The sequence below is a fragment of the Xiphophorus maculatus genome, chromosome 22, assembly GCF_002775205.1.
Source record: "Xiphophorus maculatus strain JP 163 A chromosome 22, X_maculatus-5.0-male, whole genome shotgun sequence".
NCBI classification, from domain to species: Eukaryota; Metazoa; Chordata; class Actinopteri; order Cyprinodontiformes; family Poeciliidae; genus Xiphophorus; species Xiphophorus maculatus.
In genome coordinates this window covers 9,841,047-9,855,837 of record NC_036464.1, presented here as the reverse complement: position 1 = coordinate 9,855,837, position 14,791 = coordinate 9,841,047, and the positions used below count along the sequence as shown (strand labels likewise).

The following is a 14,791-nucleotide window of genomic DNA, read 5'->3' as shown; positions in this document are numbered from 1 at the left end:
TCAGCAGTTTTGTCTAATTGAAATGAAAAAGGATGGGCAGTCCTCGGTCTCTGCTGCCCATTAAAAGATTGTCCTGCAGTTTCCTCAAAAACACACACACACACACACCCCACCATTGGCCTGAAACACGCCGCTCTGCTCCCTCTCTTGCATGTTTTACCGTTGACAGGCGGAAGTGGTGCTCAGGAGTGATTGCTAGGCAGGAGATTAGGTTCAAGGACCTCTCATCATTATTCCTCAGCTGTTTTCTTCCAGGAGTTTACGTCTGGAATCCCAATCACATTGAAATTAAAATGTTTCATTTCAAATGGTGTTCCCTTCATGACATTTATTCTCAAAAATTGCTTTAGAGAAACTGTTTGATGTGCAAAAACTCCCAGAAAATGGGAAAACACAGTCACATCTGAAGAGTGAATTTCAGGGAGCCATTCATGTAAACCCTGAGCAAGGACGGTCGGTCAAGTTTCACTGCTCACTGCTCACTAAAGCTGGATTCAGAGTCGGTGCCAGCCCAGTTCATTCATGTTCATTCACATCAATAACCACCTTCTCTTTTCTGAGTGTGCACATTAATAATACTGTTTTTGAAATGCTAAGGGCTTTTTAATTTACAATGAGGAAAATGTGTGACTCACCAGGCCACTTGGTCTTCTCTTGAATTAATTAAAATACCACAACAACTGTTCTGTTTCAACCACATTCTTACAAGAAAATTAATGAGATTTTAGACCATTTGTATTCAGCTGCACTCCTGAGCTGCACTCCAGTTACCTTGGAAGTCAGAGATTAACAGGTACCAGATAGTGAAGAAGTCGGATTTCAAAATGGCGGCGCCCATGTTTGTAGTACTTCTTACATCATTTTAAGTTTCCATAAGCAAATACCACTTTTAATTTGTTTAGAGTTGCTGGCGCTACATGTAACAAATATTTTACATGCATTCTTACATGTGTCTTGTAATATGTTTCCACCACAGCCACTGTTGACGTCAGAAGAGGCCATATTCTTGTGGCAAAGTCGGATTTTAAAGATTGTAACTGGGGGTAGTAGTCGGGAGTTTTTTTCCACTGGGAATTCCGGCTTCATAGGGCGTTTCAATTTATTTTTCCGGCTGGGAAGTTGGCATTTCCTTGTTCCCAGTACACAACATTGTAACCATAAATATCATCCAGTGGTACCAATTAGCCTACCTGCAGACTCCACCTAATCGATAGAGTCTAGCTGTATTTAATTTAAGGTCAGCGTAAGTTGTTTTGTGAAGGGCTCAGAGATTTGTTAGAGAACAAAAGGCATCATGAAGACAAAGGAAAGATCAGATATTAAAGGGTTTGAGATATTTAAGGCTGAGTTTGGTAAACATTCCAAGCCTTGAGCATCTCAAAAACTGTCATCTGAACATAGAAATCGAATAGCAAGTAACTGGAGGCACTTTGGAGGCAGCCAAAGCTCATGTGGGAGAATTGGTCAAACCCATGGGTGACCCTACACCCATGTGAAGGGTAGGGAAATCTTATTTTATTTCATTAATAATGATCTTATTTTCATAGTAGTGAAAATAATGATCTTAATAGTTTCTAAAAGTTATAGGAGAGCTTTAGTTTCACATTAAAGCAGCGATAGGTTCTTGACCAATCATCTAGTTTGATTCCATGAATACAAAACCTATTCTCTTAAATAACAGAACAATTTTCTGATAAAGCACCACATTTCACAACTATTCCTGTCTGAACTTGCCAAGATCTTACTTTTAACACTGAAATTTTCCCACTTATATGCTTTGTGTGGGCGATGAGTGACAGGATCTGCCAACATAATTGTGGATTTTCCACTGTGGTGCTGTAAAACACTCAGCTGCACCCAAAATTAAACATCCTGGAGGGAAAGCCGTCAAGTTGTCCATGTTTTCCTGATAGCAGAGCCCCATTATCAGAAATGACATATATAATGAGAAGATGAAGCTGATGAGAATAAACCCTTTTTATATCTATATGTGGCTTAATGTGCAATCTAGTGTTAAATTCTCATTTAAGGTTGAAAGAAATGCAGCTGAGGTGCTAATATTCTGACTGATAGCACCTGTAAATGTCATGGAGATCCAGTCAAATTATTTGTTTAACTAAAGTGAAATGCTAGAGGCGTACTGTCACATGTTGACAGGCTTGTTAGTGAAAGGGAAACCAGACATTTTTGGTTTCTGGACCCAGAAACCCACTCAGAGCTTCTCCATGGCATCCAGTAACAGAGTTCATGTTGTACTCTCTGTTCCACATGTAAACAGAAACACAGAAGTGCTTTGCTGCCACCTGGAGGCTGCGATGGAAACAAACCCAAACGGTTCCATTTAATGACCTAAAATTATTTTTGTACTTTCTCCATGAAAACTTTTGGTTTTTCTTTTAGTGTAAGACTATAGAATACACAAATTTAATGTTCCCTGCAGAACTATTATACTTTTTGAAGTGTTTCACATTTTGTTAGGTCACAGCCACAATTTTTTGTGAAATTGTACATCTTTTAGGATATCAAAATGGTGCGTAACTTCAAAATGGAAGGAAACTTATACTTTGCATAAAGATATTCTGTTGCAGTAACAGCTGCAACCCTTCACTAGACATCTGGAGGCTGAAATATTTCCCACAGATTTTCAAATAAATATAGGTCTGGGCTTTGACTAGGTCTCTGGGTTACACATGCTTTGATAAACCATTGTTGTAGTTCAGAACAACAGTTCTAGTTGCTTTAGTGTTATTGTTCTGCTGGCAGGTGAACCTCCTCTGCATCTCAAGTCTTTTGCAACCTTGTAAGTTTTTGTGCAGTAAACACTATTTAGTCCAATTCATCATCTCTGTTCCTGATAAAGACAATAATTCACACAACATAATGCTGCCACCACCATGTTTTACCATGTAGACGGGTTTAGTGCAAAGGCTGGTAGTGACTATGTATATTTCATGAATAACTTTTTGAAAAATAAAGTTGTTTGAATAGTTTTAATGCAGGGTACTTATTTTACTCATGCATTATTTTGAAGTAATGCTACTCTTCAGAACAGTGTTTGGTTGCTCTATCAACCAACCTCTATAGAGCTAGGAGAGAGGCATTACTATTATTTTTTTTCAATTGTTAAATATGAAGGAAAAAATTTAAATGTAAAATTTTGATTTTGATAAATAAAAAAATGTAAATAAAATGTAATTGTAAAGATTTGATTGAATTCTGTGACGTTTTCATTTTGAACAATTGTTCCATTTGTTTCAGTGTGAAAAATAAATTTTTTAAGCATCAGAATCCCTCAACGCAAATATTTTATTGTTAGATTTTTATTTAAAGTTAAAAGAATAATAAAAAAAAAACAGAAGCTTCAACATTACACTGAAAAGATGGCTCTCAGTTTTACTAATAATTCATCATCACTAATGAACAATGTGGAGGGTTAACATGAGCATCCTCACATCAAAACAAACAGGATCAAAACAAAAGTTCCTTTAGAAAAGGCATGGAGCAGAAATTGGTGGCTCTAACAATCCCACCTGGAATAAAATTTTACTATAAATACAGTATAAAACTTTAATGTTTACTGTGATTGTAAGAGGGGAAAAAAAGCCCAAACACTCACTGCTCCAAATCTAAATTTAACAATACCTCAGATCCATTACAAAAAAAAAAAAAACACATACTGAGCCTGACAGGTCGGATGGATATCATTCACTGAGAGATAATTCACAATTAAACCTATAGAATGAAAGTTACAGGACACAAATCGTTTGAGACAGAGGGGCAGGTTAACATAAGCTTCAGCTCTGTACCATCAGTTGGCGGCCTGCAGCCACCTAGTGGCCATAAGTAATATCACACCTTGAATCAGATCAAAGACCAAAGGTAGATGAGTACATTAAGTGCCAGCTGGGCTCAGTTGCTCAGGTGATGCTCAGACCGTCTCCAAGGGCTGAGGGACCAAACAACAGATTCCTGAGCACACAGCTGGGTTACAGCTGGATTAAGAGAGATCAATCACTGTCAAACTTGATGGAGTTGACTGAGGTGGAAATGGCTCCGCCGCGGTAGCTCCCTCTCTTCTTTTTCGTCTTTTCGTGGCGGAATGACTTTCCTTTGGTAAACTTGAGAGCCTCATTAGCTCTCTGTCCCCAGTCTCCGTTGGCTCCATGCTGGCAGGAGAAGCAGAAATGAAAATGTAAAAAGTAGGGGAAAAAAATAAAAAAAATGACTTCAAGGGTAAAGTGAAGTGTTGAGAGAAATCTAAACTCACCTTAGCTTCAAAGGAGTTATCTGCCAGTCGGGGATCGACTTCTACGCGTTCTTCGACTATTCTACGAAACGGTACGTTGGTGGACTGCAACAAAGTTTTTTCCATCAGTTTTCTCATCAATAAAATCTGAATGTATCGCCATCAGTTCCAGAGGTTTTACCTTCTTGTTGGCTTTGGGGAAAGTCTGCGGTGTGGTCGTTACTTTCTTATTTTTTGGCGTCTTTACAGCTGCCTCTTCCTCCTCTTCACTTTCTGATGACTCTTCATCACGTTTCCTCTTTCCATTTGTATCTGCATGAATCAGAGGCTTCAGAGTTATTCTCAAACTTTGAGAAAACAATCCAAACATTGAGCATATTCATGAGGTGGCAAGAATAATCCAACAGTGGTGTGCATTTATGTTCAGTACCTTTTAACTCTGATGCCCCTAAATTAAATTCTGTGCTCCAAATGCCCACAGAAAAAATAGAAATCAGCTTTATGAAGCAGAACAGCAGACAGGTCAAGCAGGAAGTTTTCAGTAGATTTAAAGCAAATTTAGGTGATAAAAAGAAAGAAGCAATCCTGAGCCTTTTGTGTGACACCAACGCCACACTTTACTGGTGGTGCACACTTTGTCTATAATTTTGGAAACCATGTATAATTTTCCCTGAACTTCACAATTATGAACCACTTGTGTTTTATGAAATCTGACTCAAAGAGGAAAAAGTTTGGAGCAGGGGTCCCCAAAGTCGATCCTTGAGGGCCGGCATCCTGCATGTGTTAGTTCTTTCCCTGGTTTAATGCACCTGGATCAAATGATGGCCCAATAAAAGGCCTAAGAACAACACTGACAAGGTTGTTGGTACTACCAGGGAGAGAACTAAAACATGCAGGATGCCGGCCCTCGAGGACCGACTTTGGCCACCCCTGGTTTAGAAGGTTGAATGTTTTTGCATAACTGAGTGATCAAGTGATGACCAATACAAAGAAATGATCTGATGCTGGAGACAAACATGCAAGGAACTCACTGTTGGCTGTGGGAGTGGGGGGAGCCGTGGCTGCTTTCCGCGGAGCTTCGTCTTCTGAGGAACTGTCTGAGGAGCTGCTGCTCTCCTCGGCTTTGGCTGCCGCCATCGTCTTGCTCTTTGCTGCAGCAGCAGCTTTAACTTGACTAGTTTTACAGGCTGCTTCCTCCTCAGAGCTGCTGTCACTGGACGAAGACTCAGCAGGCTTACCAGTTGCCTTTGCCACTGTAGCTGCAGCTTTAGGAGTCGCTGCTTTGCCGTTGGTGGCTGCAGGTTTAGCAGGAGAGGCCTCTTCTTCTGAGTCGGAGCTGTCAGACTCTGAGCTGCTCTTTGTTTTACCAGTTTTTGCTGCAGGAGTAGCAGGAGTAGCAGGCTTTGAGGCGGCAGCCTTTGAGGCCGGGGTTGCTGCTTTGGTCACTGCAGCTTTGGGTTTAGCTGCTTCTTCATCTTCAGAGGAAGAGTCAGAGCTGCTTTCAGAGGATGCTGCAGGTTTTCCTGCAGGTGTCGCAGGCTTTGATGCTCCAGCGACAGTTTTAGCTGTAGGCTTTGAGGCTGGGGAAGATGTTTTAGTTGCTGTTGGTTTAGCCTTGGCTGGTTCTTCATCTTCAGAAGAAGAGTCAGAGTCAGAACTGCTTTCTGCTGCAGGTTTTCCTGCAGGTGTTGCAGGCTTTGATGTGCCAGCTGCAGTTTTAGCTGCAGACTTTGAAGCTGGGGTAGGTGCTTTAGTTGCTGTAAGTTTAGCCTTGGCTGGTTCTTCATCTTCAGAAGAAGAGTCAGAGTCAGAACTGCTTTCTGCTGCAGGTTTTCCTGCAGGTGTTGCAGGCTTTGATGTGCCAGCTGCAGTTTTAGCTGCAGACTTTGAAGCTGGGGTAGGTGCTTTAGTTGCTGTAAGTTTAGCCTTGGCTGGTTCTTCATCTTCAGAAGAAGAGTCAGAGTCAGAACTGCTTTCTGCTGCAGGTTTTCCTGCAGGTGTTGCAGGCTTTGATGTGCCAGCTGCAGTTTTAGCAGCAGTTTTAGCTGCAGACTTTGAGGCTGGGGCAGATGTTTTAGTTGCTGTAATTTTAGCCTTGGTTGGTTTTTCATCTTCAGAAGAAGAGTCAGAGTCAGAACTGCTTTCTGCTGCAGTTTTAGCTGCAGGCTTTGAGGCTGAGGTAGGTGCTTTAGTTGCTGTAAGTTTAGCCTTGGCTGGTTCTTCGTCTTCAGAAGAAGAGTCAGAGTCAGAACTGCTTTCTGCTGCAGGTTTTCCTGCAGGTGTTGAAGGCTTTGATGTGCCAGCTGCAGTTTTAGAAGCAATTTTAGCTGCAGACTTTGAGGCTGGGGTAGCTGCCTTGGCTGCAGGTGTTCCAGGTTTTGACGCTGGCTTAGCCTTAACTGGCTCTTCTTCTTCGTCTGATGAGTCAGAGTCTGAGCTGCTCTCTGCTGCTGCTGCAGGTTTGGCTGCAGGAGTTGAAGCTTTTGAAGCTGGTGTTGCCACTTTAGGGGCTGTTTGTTTGGTCTTCGCCGGCTCATCATCTTCAGAGGAGGAGTCGGAGCTGCTGTCTGCTGCTGCAGCAGGCTTTGCAGCTGGGGCAGCGAGTTTTGGGGCAGCTGGTTTAGGGGCAGCAGCAGCTGCTTTAGCAGCTGGCTTAGATTTTGGGGGTTCGTCCTCTTCGTCAGAGGAATCCTCTGAGTCTGAGCTCGTCTCTGCTGCCTTGGCAGGGGATTTAGAGGCAGCAGGTTGGGCCTTCGGGGTCACGGCCTTGGTGGGCGGCTTTGCTGGAGCCTCATCTTCAGAGCTGCTTTCTGAGGAGACAAAACATTTGCATCAAAACCAGGATGACATGAAATGCTCTATGGCTGAAATGATTAATAATTAAGTAATCAATTAGTCGTTAACTGGACTATACAGATTTTTAAAAATGCAAGTTGCTGAAAAACACGCCCAGAGCAGTAATTAAGCCAAAACTGTACAAAATATATATACACATTATAAATTTAAGATAAAAACACCTTTTGTCTGTATATATGTTCTATCAGAAACTCTTCAAGTGGCCTCATAGTTTTAGCTTCACCCAGAGCAGATACACTGAGGGAAATAAAATGGTTATTTTAAAAGGAAATTTGTTAATTTGCCTCTTTTTATGCATTTCTAAAATTGTATAAAATAGCTAAAGAGGTTAAATAAAAACAGGGAAAAAAATCATCAGCAGATGTGCCAATTTTAATAATTGATCACTAAAGTAATCGATAGTTGCAGCTCTAAACTGCTCCTTTCCACCGTTCTTCACCTGAACTCGAGGTCTCGTCTTTCTTTGCTGCAGCAGTTTTTGCAGATGGAGCTTTGGCTGCTGGTTTTTTAACCGCCTTCTGTTCCTCCTCTGAGCTGGAATCCTCTGAGGAAGAGGAGGAATCCTTTTTAGCAGGAGTGATGGACGCAGCAGCTTTAGTAGCAGCAGCAGGTTTGGCAGGAGGAGTCTTTGCTGCAGGTTTCTTCACCTCCTCTTCCTCCTCATCTGAACTTGAGTCTTCCTCAGAGTCTTCTGCTTTAGCCGGGGCTGCTTTAGCAGGGGCTGCTTTAGCAGGGGCTGCTTTAGCCGGGGCTGCTTTAGCCGGGGCTGCTTTAGCCGGGGCTGCTTTAGCCGGGGCTGCTTTAGCCGGGGCTGCTTTAGCCGGGGCTGCTTTAGCCGGGGCTGCTTTAGCCGGGGCTGCTTTAGCCGCAGGCTTCTTGGCTTCTTCTTCATCTGAGCTTGAATCTAAGAATACATAAACACATGCAAAAATGTATTTTATCTCTTGAGCTTCACATGAACCAGAGTACAAAACGTTTGGGTTCTGGGATCATTACCGGAGCTCTCTGAACTGGACTCTTGCTTCTTTGCTGCAGGTTTGGTCGCTGCAGGTTTTGTGGTGGTTTTCTTCACAGGAGCAGGTTTTACTGTAATTATTTAACTGTTTAGTCACTAGTTAAATCTTTTGACAAGTCAGAATGAGAAAGCTGAGAAACTTACCAGCCGCCTTCTTCTTCTCCTCTTCATCACTACTGTCATCGCTGCTCTCTGAGGACTCACTGGCCTTGGCTTTGCTAGCAGCAGCTGCAGCAGGAGCCTTCTGGATGGAGGCAGGAGGAGGGACGGCGCTGTACGGTCCTGACAGGACAGAGGTGGACATTTACAATCAGGTCACAAAGGACTGCAGGAACAAACATCCTTTACATTTTTCATATCAACATTTATAACTATCAATTTATCACAGATATGTCTCTAGCGGTTAGGCTTCTAATATGGAAGTTGCAAAAGACAGACTGTAAAAAAGTTGATAGAGTAGATGAAAAAAATGGATGGATGGACAGATTGCTGTTGTTTATAAGTAAATAAAAAAGTTTAAAAACTTTAAAACAAAATCAAACCTGGTTTGGGTTTTTTGCTTGGTGGAGTTTCATCTTCAGATGAAGAGTCTTCACTGCTGGATTCAGCAGGAGCTGCAGCTTTGTTTACTGGAGCTGCAACTTTGTTTACTGGAGCTGCAGCTTTGTTTACTGGAGCTGCAGCTTTGTTTACTGGAGCAGCTTTAGCAGGAGCCTTACAGAACAGAAACACACTAAACCATTATTACATGTTTCAATACATTTCTACAATGATGGTTGGAGAACTTTTTTCCTGTTTACCTTTGCTGGTGGTTCATCCTCAGAGTCAGAGGAGCTGTCTTCACTGCTGCTCTCCTGCTTCTTCTGAGCAGAAGCAACTGCTTTGGCTGCTGTGACGACTTCTGTTATCAAAAGCAAAACGTATGTAAAGTCATTTTCATTATGAGCTTTACGCTGTTTAACTCTTGCCGTCTTCTGACTTACTCGCTGCAGGAGCTTTGGCGGGTTGCTCATCTTCAGAGTCTGACTCTTCGCTGCTAGAGCTGCTGTCCTTCTTCCTCGTGCTGCTACCCGCTGCAGCAGCAGGCGCAGCCTTAAGAGCAGCCTGCATACGTAAAATGTAATTTTAGAAACTGAGTGCAGTTGAAAATTCTGCAAAAATTTTGAGTTTCAGAATGAAGGTTTTGATTCCCACCTTTACAGGAGCCTTCTTCTCCTCCTCAGAGTCACTTGAGTCCTCACTGCTGGAGCTTTCTGCGCTGGGCCTGGCCTTCTTGGCTGATGGTCCATTAACTGATGCTGGAGCTGCTTTCCGTTTCCTGGCCTCAGGAGACCTTAGAGGAAAATGAATGCCATTACTCCTAACAAATTAGATTATTCACCAGGAAATCTTGAATTTACACGATCTCCTGCTTCTCGAAGTTGAAACATTAGAACAGGCAAAACAGCCAGATTTTCTTAATAAAATCAGTAAGAAATTTAATTTTTTAAATAATTCATTCTATCTGTAGTATATTAGAGCTTCCACATTAGTATTTTCTGAATTGTTAAATATTTAAAATGATCAGAATGGTTCTACAATTCATCATATACATCAAGAATAACACTGCACCCTGTGGTGCTCCAACTCCATCTCATCTGACTCAATAGCACCAAATATAACCATTGGAGTACGCTCAAACACAACGTCTTAGTGAGTTATGTCCTCAGGTCCTCAAGTCTATACAGCAAGCTACAGATAAATTACAAGAGATTTTCAATTCATTATTTCAAAACATTACATGGTCATATATTGAAAGTCTTTTTATCCTGCTAATTTTGTCAATGATTTAGCGCCAATGAAACCCCCAAAATTCAGAAAAATAATAGTGATAGTTGAGGCTCGTGGCTCTTGAAACTCTTGACTTTGTCGTCCTCTAACTCTTAAATGGGCTTTGCTTCATCTTGCTCTGAAGACTGCGGTTCTCCATGCCATACTTTTTTCATTCCACTACGCTTTTCATTAATTTGACAAGCGAGACAGACATGGTGTCAATGACAACCTGTTGGAAGACTGTCAAGTCATAATATGGCCATAACATACAATTCCTGCATTAAAATGTATTTACTTGGACTTAAATTTAAGTTTATAGAGAAAATATATTTTTTATTTTATCACAAAAGTCATCAAAATCAAACAAAAGTGCTTTATTTGTGCCAGATATTTTAACTGAATTTTTATTTATTGTGACAAAGGTACATTGAAGTATGTGACTGAAAAACAATAGCATTTTATTCAAGCATTCTTGATAATGAATAAATCTGAAACTGAAGGGCGCACCAGCAATTTTCTACCATATTTAACAAATAAGAGTGCAGTGACGATATTGCCAGTATCATCTAAGATTACTTTTCTCAGTAAAGAGGAAATACTGATGAAAAAGAGTCTAAAAATGAAAGGCAACTGACTTCACCCAGAAGTTGTAGATGTTGACCAGACTTTCTTCATTTTGATCTTGTGGAATCTGGAAGAAGCAAGAAAATGCAACTTGATCTTTCATGTCAAAGAACTGTCTCAATCACAACTACACATATCGACTCGTTTCTTCTTTATACTTTCACAAATAAGAAAAATTAATGCATTTTCTCTAAAACAAGTGGCGACTACAACACAGCTGCACGTGTTGTTAATTTCACCGGGGCCCCCACGTCACCTGTGCGTTCAGTTAGGTTATAGACCCTCTCCCTGCAAAACAACAGACGGCTCAAAATGAGACACTTACAACTTTTGTCTGCTTGAGGAACTGCTGAGCCGCCTTGGTGAACTTGTTCTCCAGCAGGAACGAATAAACGCATTTATAGAGATCACTCGGGACAGAGTTTGGCTCCGCCATCTTTACCACGCTCCTAGGACAGAGAGGAAGTGACTAAAGTGCGCAGGCGCCTCATGATTGCGTAAACAGACGACTCTCTGAGGCGATGGCCGCCTCCGTTCCATAAAAAATACTTAGAATCTTCAGAAAACTGGTAACAGTTCTTTCTGACTGTGTGATAATAAAATAAACCAAACAATGTCTTACATTCAATACAATATGTAAGATGCCGTTAATTATTTTTCTATGTGAAGTATATCTTAAAAGTTTAGGTTTTTTTCTATTTCGGACAGAGTGAGACCTCTACTGCTAGTATATTTTCCGAACTTCAAAGAATGCCACTGAATATTTTTTTTATTACAATAGGTACATATTTTTACTGTAGGATTTTACTTATATTTATATATTTGTATTAGTTTGATATAATATTTCAAACTTTATTTTTATAATTAGTTGTGCTCTTTGGAGGTTATGCGCATGCGTGATTCTGAAGTCCTTCCGTGTCCCTCGTGTCATAACATGGTTGCCTTCACTGCAATGACACCAACTTGTTGTTAACCAGATTGAAACCTTTGAAAAGAGAACCACTTCACTGCAGCCATGCCTCGCTACGAGCTGGCTCTGATCCTGAAGGCGATGCAGCGACCGGAGACGGCGGCCGTCGTCCGGCGCACGGTGGAGACCCTGATGGAGCGCGGCGCGGTGGTGAGAAACCTGGAGAACCTGGGAGAGAGGATGCTGCCTTACAAGATGACAAAACACAACCAGAGGCACAGCAGAGGGACTTACTTTCTGGTGGACTTTTATTGTGCTCCAAGCATCCTCGACGACTTGCTCAACCACCTGCACCGTGACGTGGACGTGGTGAGACCCACTGTGATGAAGAAGGAAGAGCAGGAGCCCCAAAGCAGCTGCTGTGGCCCCTTACAATAACGTCATTCACTTTTTTTTAATCTCTCCAATAACGCAGGTGATGAATTGCACATAGCAACAAACAACGATTAATTTGAGTTGTGTAGATGTTAACTATTAACGAAAGGTGGAAAGTCCTAGTTAATTTAACGCTTGTATTATAGATTATAGATGACTGATAAGAAATAATAATATAGATACCAAATCGGTATCCATAACGGATCGCATTGCGTCCTAAAATTTTATTTTATTTTTGAGTTGCATTTTCTCAACACTACCTCAAAAAACTGTTTAGATTTTCTCTCAAATTATATATTTTTTGCACTTTATATATTTAGGAAAAGATTGACACAATTTTCTTCTCACTTTTCAATTTTTTTTCTGTTCTGAAAGTCTTTTTTAGACATCTGTAAACTTTGTCCGAATTCTATGATTGGTTTTAATAAAATAACTGAAAGGATAAAGCACAAAAATACCTATTGTTCAGAAGTTTGATAATATATAAAACCTAGATAATACATAGTATCAATATTGGTATCTTTCTGTGATACCCTGTGCTTACTTGGTATCGAATCGATACCAAACTCCACCAAAAGGTAGAGTTGCACAACTCTACCTTGAATAATTCAAATTTTACTTTAGGAACATTTTGTTATCAATTATTCCTAGAATATTTTTATTTTGTGTTTATTTCATGTTCCTTGAATTCTTAAATTCAAATTTGAACTGGTATAAGATGCTCAAGTTATGATGAACATCAGTAAAAAAAACAAATATTACAGTGGTTACACTGCTCTTTAATGGTTAATGTTTAATCCATTATAGAGCAGGGATAATGTAACCTTTAACATGTATGTTTTATTCATATTTGATACATAAACTGAGGTAAAAATATAGAGTGAAACCTATGATATTTTTACTTATCCAAGTTTCCATTGATAGGCTCAAATCAGTGATTGACAGGTTAAATATAAAATAATCAGATTTTTGTTCATTTTTTCATTTTAATGCATCAAAACTACAACTCCTACAGATTTTGATCTATAAGTAGATCAATAAGCAGTATGTTCTTTGTTCTGCTTTCTTTTGAGTTTAGTCAAAGTCAAATAAAAGTAATATTTGCTTTAATGCATAAATCAGGAATAATGTTGTAATTTCTTGTTTTTCTGATCAACTCAGGACTACTCTCTATCAAGGAACTTTCTGCACATTTTTTATTTTATTTTTTATTAAATCAAACTTTATAGAAGTGAGTTTGATTGTGGTTCCGGTCCTTAGAAAAAATAATCTGGAAAACCAGAACTCCTCCAGACTGTCTGATGGTGCATCTCATGTACAGGCGGACATGCAGGCTATTGCAGGAGATCTGTAACCGTAGAAACCGTAAACTATGTGCTTGCTTGATGATAAATGGCACATATAAGGCCGAATTAAAATACAGTATTTATGTCTAAAAGATATGCTTTAAAATTATGTAAAGCGTTTTGTAAACATTAAGCTCTTTTGTATATATATTCCAGGTTTAGAAACATAATTAAAAGGCAGTTAGCTGTTTAATCTGTGATCAGTTGTAAAATAAAATAAAGTAAAATAAAAAAATAGGCTGTGAATAATGTGAAAAGCTCAGCCAGAGGGATTAAGTGTGTCAAGCTCTGTATCCTGATTTACCAGATTTTTCCTTCTAAAGCTGATCAAAATATAAACATCTATACAAGGCTAACAGTCTTTCTACATGTAATTTCTGCTTGCAGATGTTTTGAAAAGCTTTAGTGTCAGAGTGAAACTTACTCACAGGTGGTTCAATATAAACATGGCAGCCTTGAAAATTATGCTCAAGCTTTATTTGTCTTCTACCTTCAGCCTAACTTTATGGAGACTTTCTTCAAATATAAGAAAGACAATTAAGCTAAATATATATTTTCAGATCAAACATGCTTAAGTGAATTATGTTTAAACTGAGATTGTCAGTCATTAATACGTATTGATGCAGTTTTACCTGATTTATAAAAGGCAAATTTTTCTGTTTGAAAAACACATGAGGACAAGATGGACTATTTTATTCAACATTTCCTGTTTCATCTGACTTTTATGTCTCACTAAGCAGAAATGATCTCAGCTGTGACGGATTTAGAAATGTGATGGCAAAATGCGAGAAAACCAAATCTCTCCTTTTGAAACAGGAAGATGTTTTCTTCTTAATTAAGCCATCATGGAGCACACGTTGCTGTTCTTGTTTTTACATGCCACATCCATTCATCATATTCTTTGCACAGTTTTAATTTAGATGCACTTAGCATCTTGTTCTGTTGAGAATATGCAGTTCTTGTGCTGCACTATAAATAAACATGCGTCTCACTTTGAATCACTTGTAGAAACGGGTTTACTGTATACAGAAATGTTTACATGTTTTTTTACCTGCTGTTACTTTATTCTGTGCTGATTACTATTCTTTAACTATATGTAATGTTTGTTTCACAGGCTTCACTGCTCATGAGGACGGAACAACATGCTGCTGACCTGCCCATAGCTGTTGGATGTGATATTACTGTATATGTAATGAAATAAATTACCATTTCCTTTTCTCTGACTGTAGTTCATTGCAGACAGTGTGGGCCATGTGCTCTTTAGCCATGTGATGGCAGTTTCTGTTCATGTTTTCACACGCTCACTGACTTGACTCTCTGTGGATAGTTCTTTTTTGTAAATGTATGATAATGCAAGTAGACATCCATACCAGATGACAGTTGTTCAAGAAATTGTTTTTAAAAACTGCCTCAGAATTTCCCCAAGAAAACCAGTCTTGCTATTTATAAACCACGCTTTGCTTGGGGTTTTCCAAGAAAGTTGCCAGGCAGTTGTTGTGATGCTTGATAAAAGCCACACCTTAAAAAACATAACTGTGACACCCAGG

The 14,791-nt window shown here is 39.8% G+C and overlaps 2 protein-coding genes across 3 annotated transcripts; one reads left to right on the top strand and one right to left on the bottom strand.

Annotated features, from left to right (window-relative positions):
- Positions 1-3,304: 3,304 nt before the first annotated feature.
- nolc1 (nucleolar and coiled-body phosphoprotein 1) lies at positions 3,305-11,038 on the bottom strand. 2 transcript variants are annotated; one of them, XM_023327410.1, is made up of 14 exons: positions 10,879-11,038; positions 10,565-10,620; positions 9,312-9,450; positions 9,101-9,221; positions 8,918-9,018; positions 8,660-8,831; positions 8,262-8,399; positions 8,099-8,188; positions 7,542-8,006; positions 6,238-7,056; positions 5,278-6,081; positions 4,428-4,558; positions 4,268-4,351; positions 3,305-4,166 (listed from the first exon to the last, which is right to left on the bottom strand). In XM_023327410.1, the coding sequence occupies exons 1-14, from the start codon at positions 10,987-10,989 to the stop codon at positions 4,008-4,010; spliced, it is 3,390 nt and encodes a 1,129-aa protein (XP_023183178.1). In that variant the 5' UTR covers positions 10,990-11,038; the 3' UTR covers positions 3,305-4,007. The 2 variants fall into 2 exon arrangements, with proteins under 2 accessions (XP_023183178.1, XP_023183177.1); XM_023327409.1 differs by having other exon boundaries at positions 5,278-7,056; positions 10,879-11,037.
- Positions 11,039-11,451: 413 nt separating this feature from the next.
- mrps6 (mitochondrial ribosomal protein S6) lies at positions 11,452-14,462 on the top strand. The gene is made up of 2 exons (XM_014473282.2): positions 11,452-11,938; positions 14,359-14,462. The coding sequence occupies exon 1, from the start codon at positions 11,569-11,571 to the stop codon at positions 11,899-11,901; it is 333 nt and encodes a 110-aa protein (XP_014328768.1). The 5' UTR covers positions 11,452-11,568; the 3' UTR covers positions 11,902-11,938; positions 14,359-14,462.
- Positions 14,463-14,791: the final 329 nt, after the last annotated feature.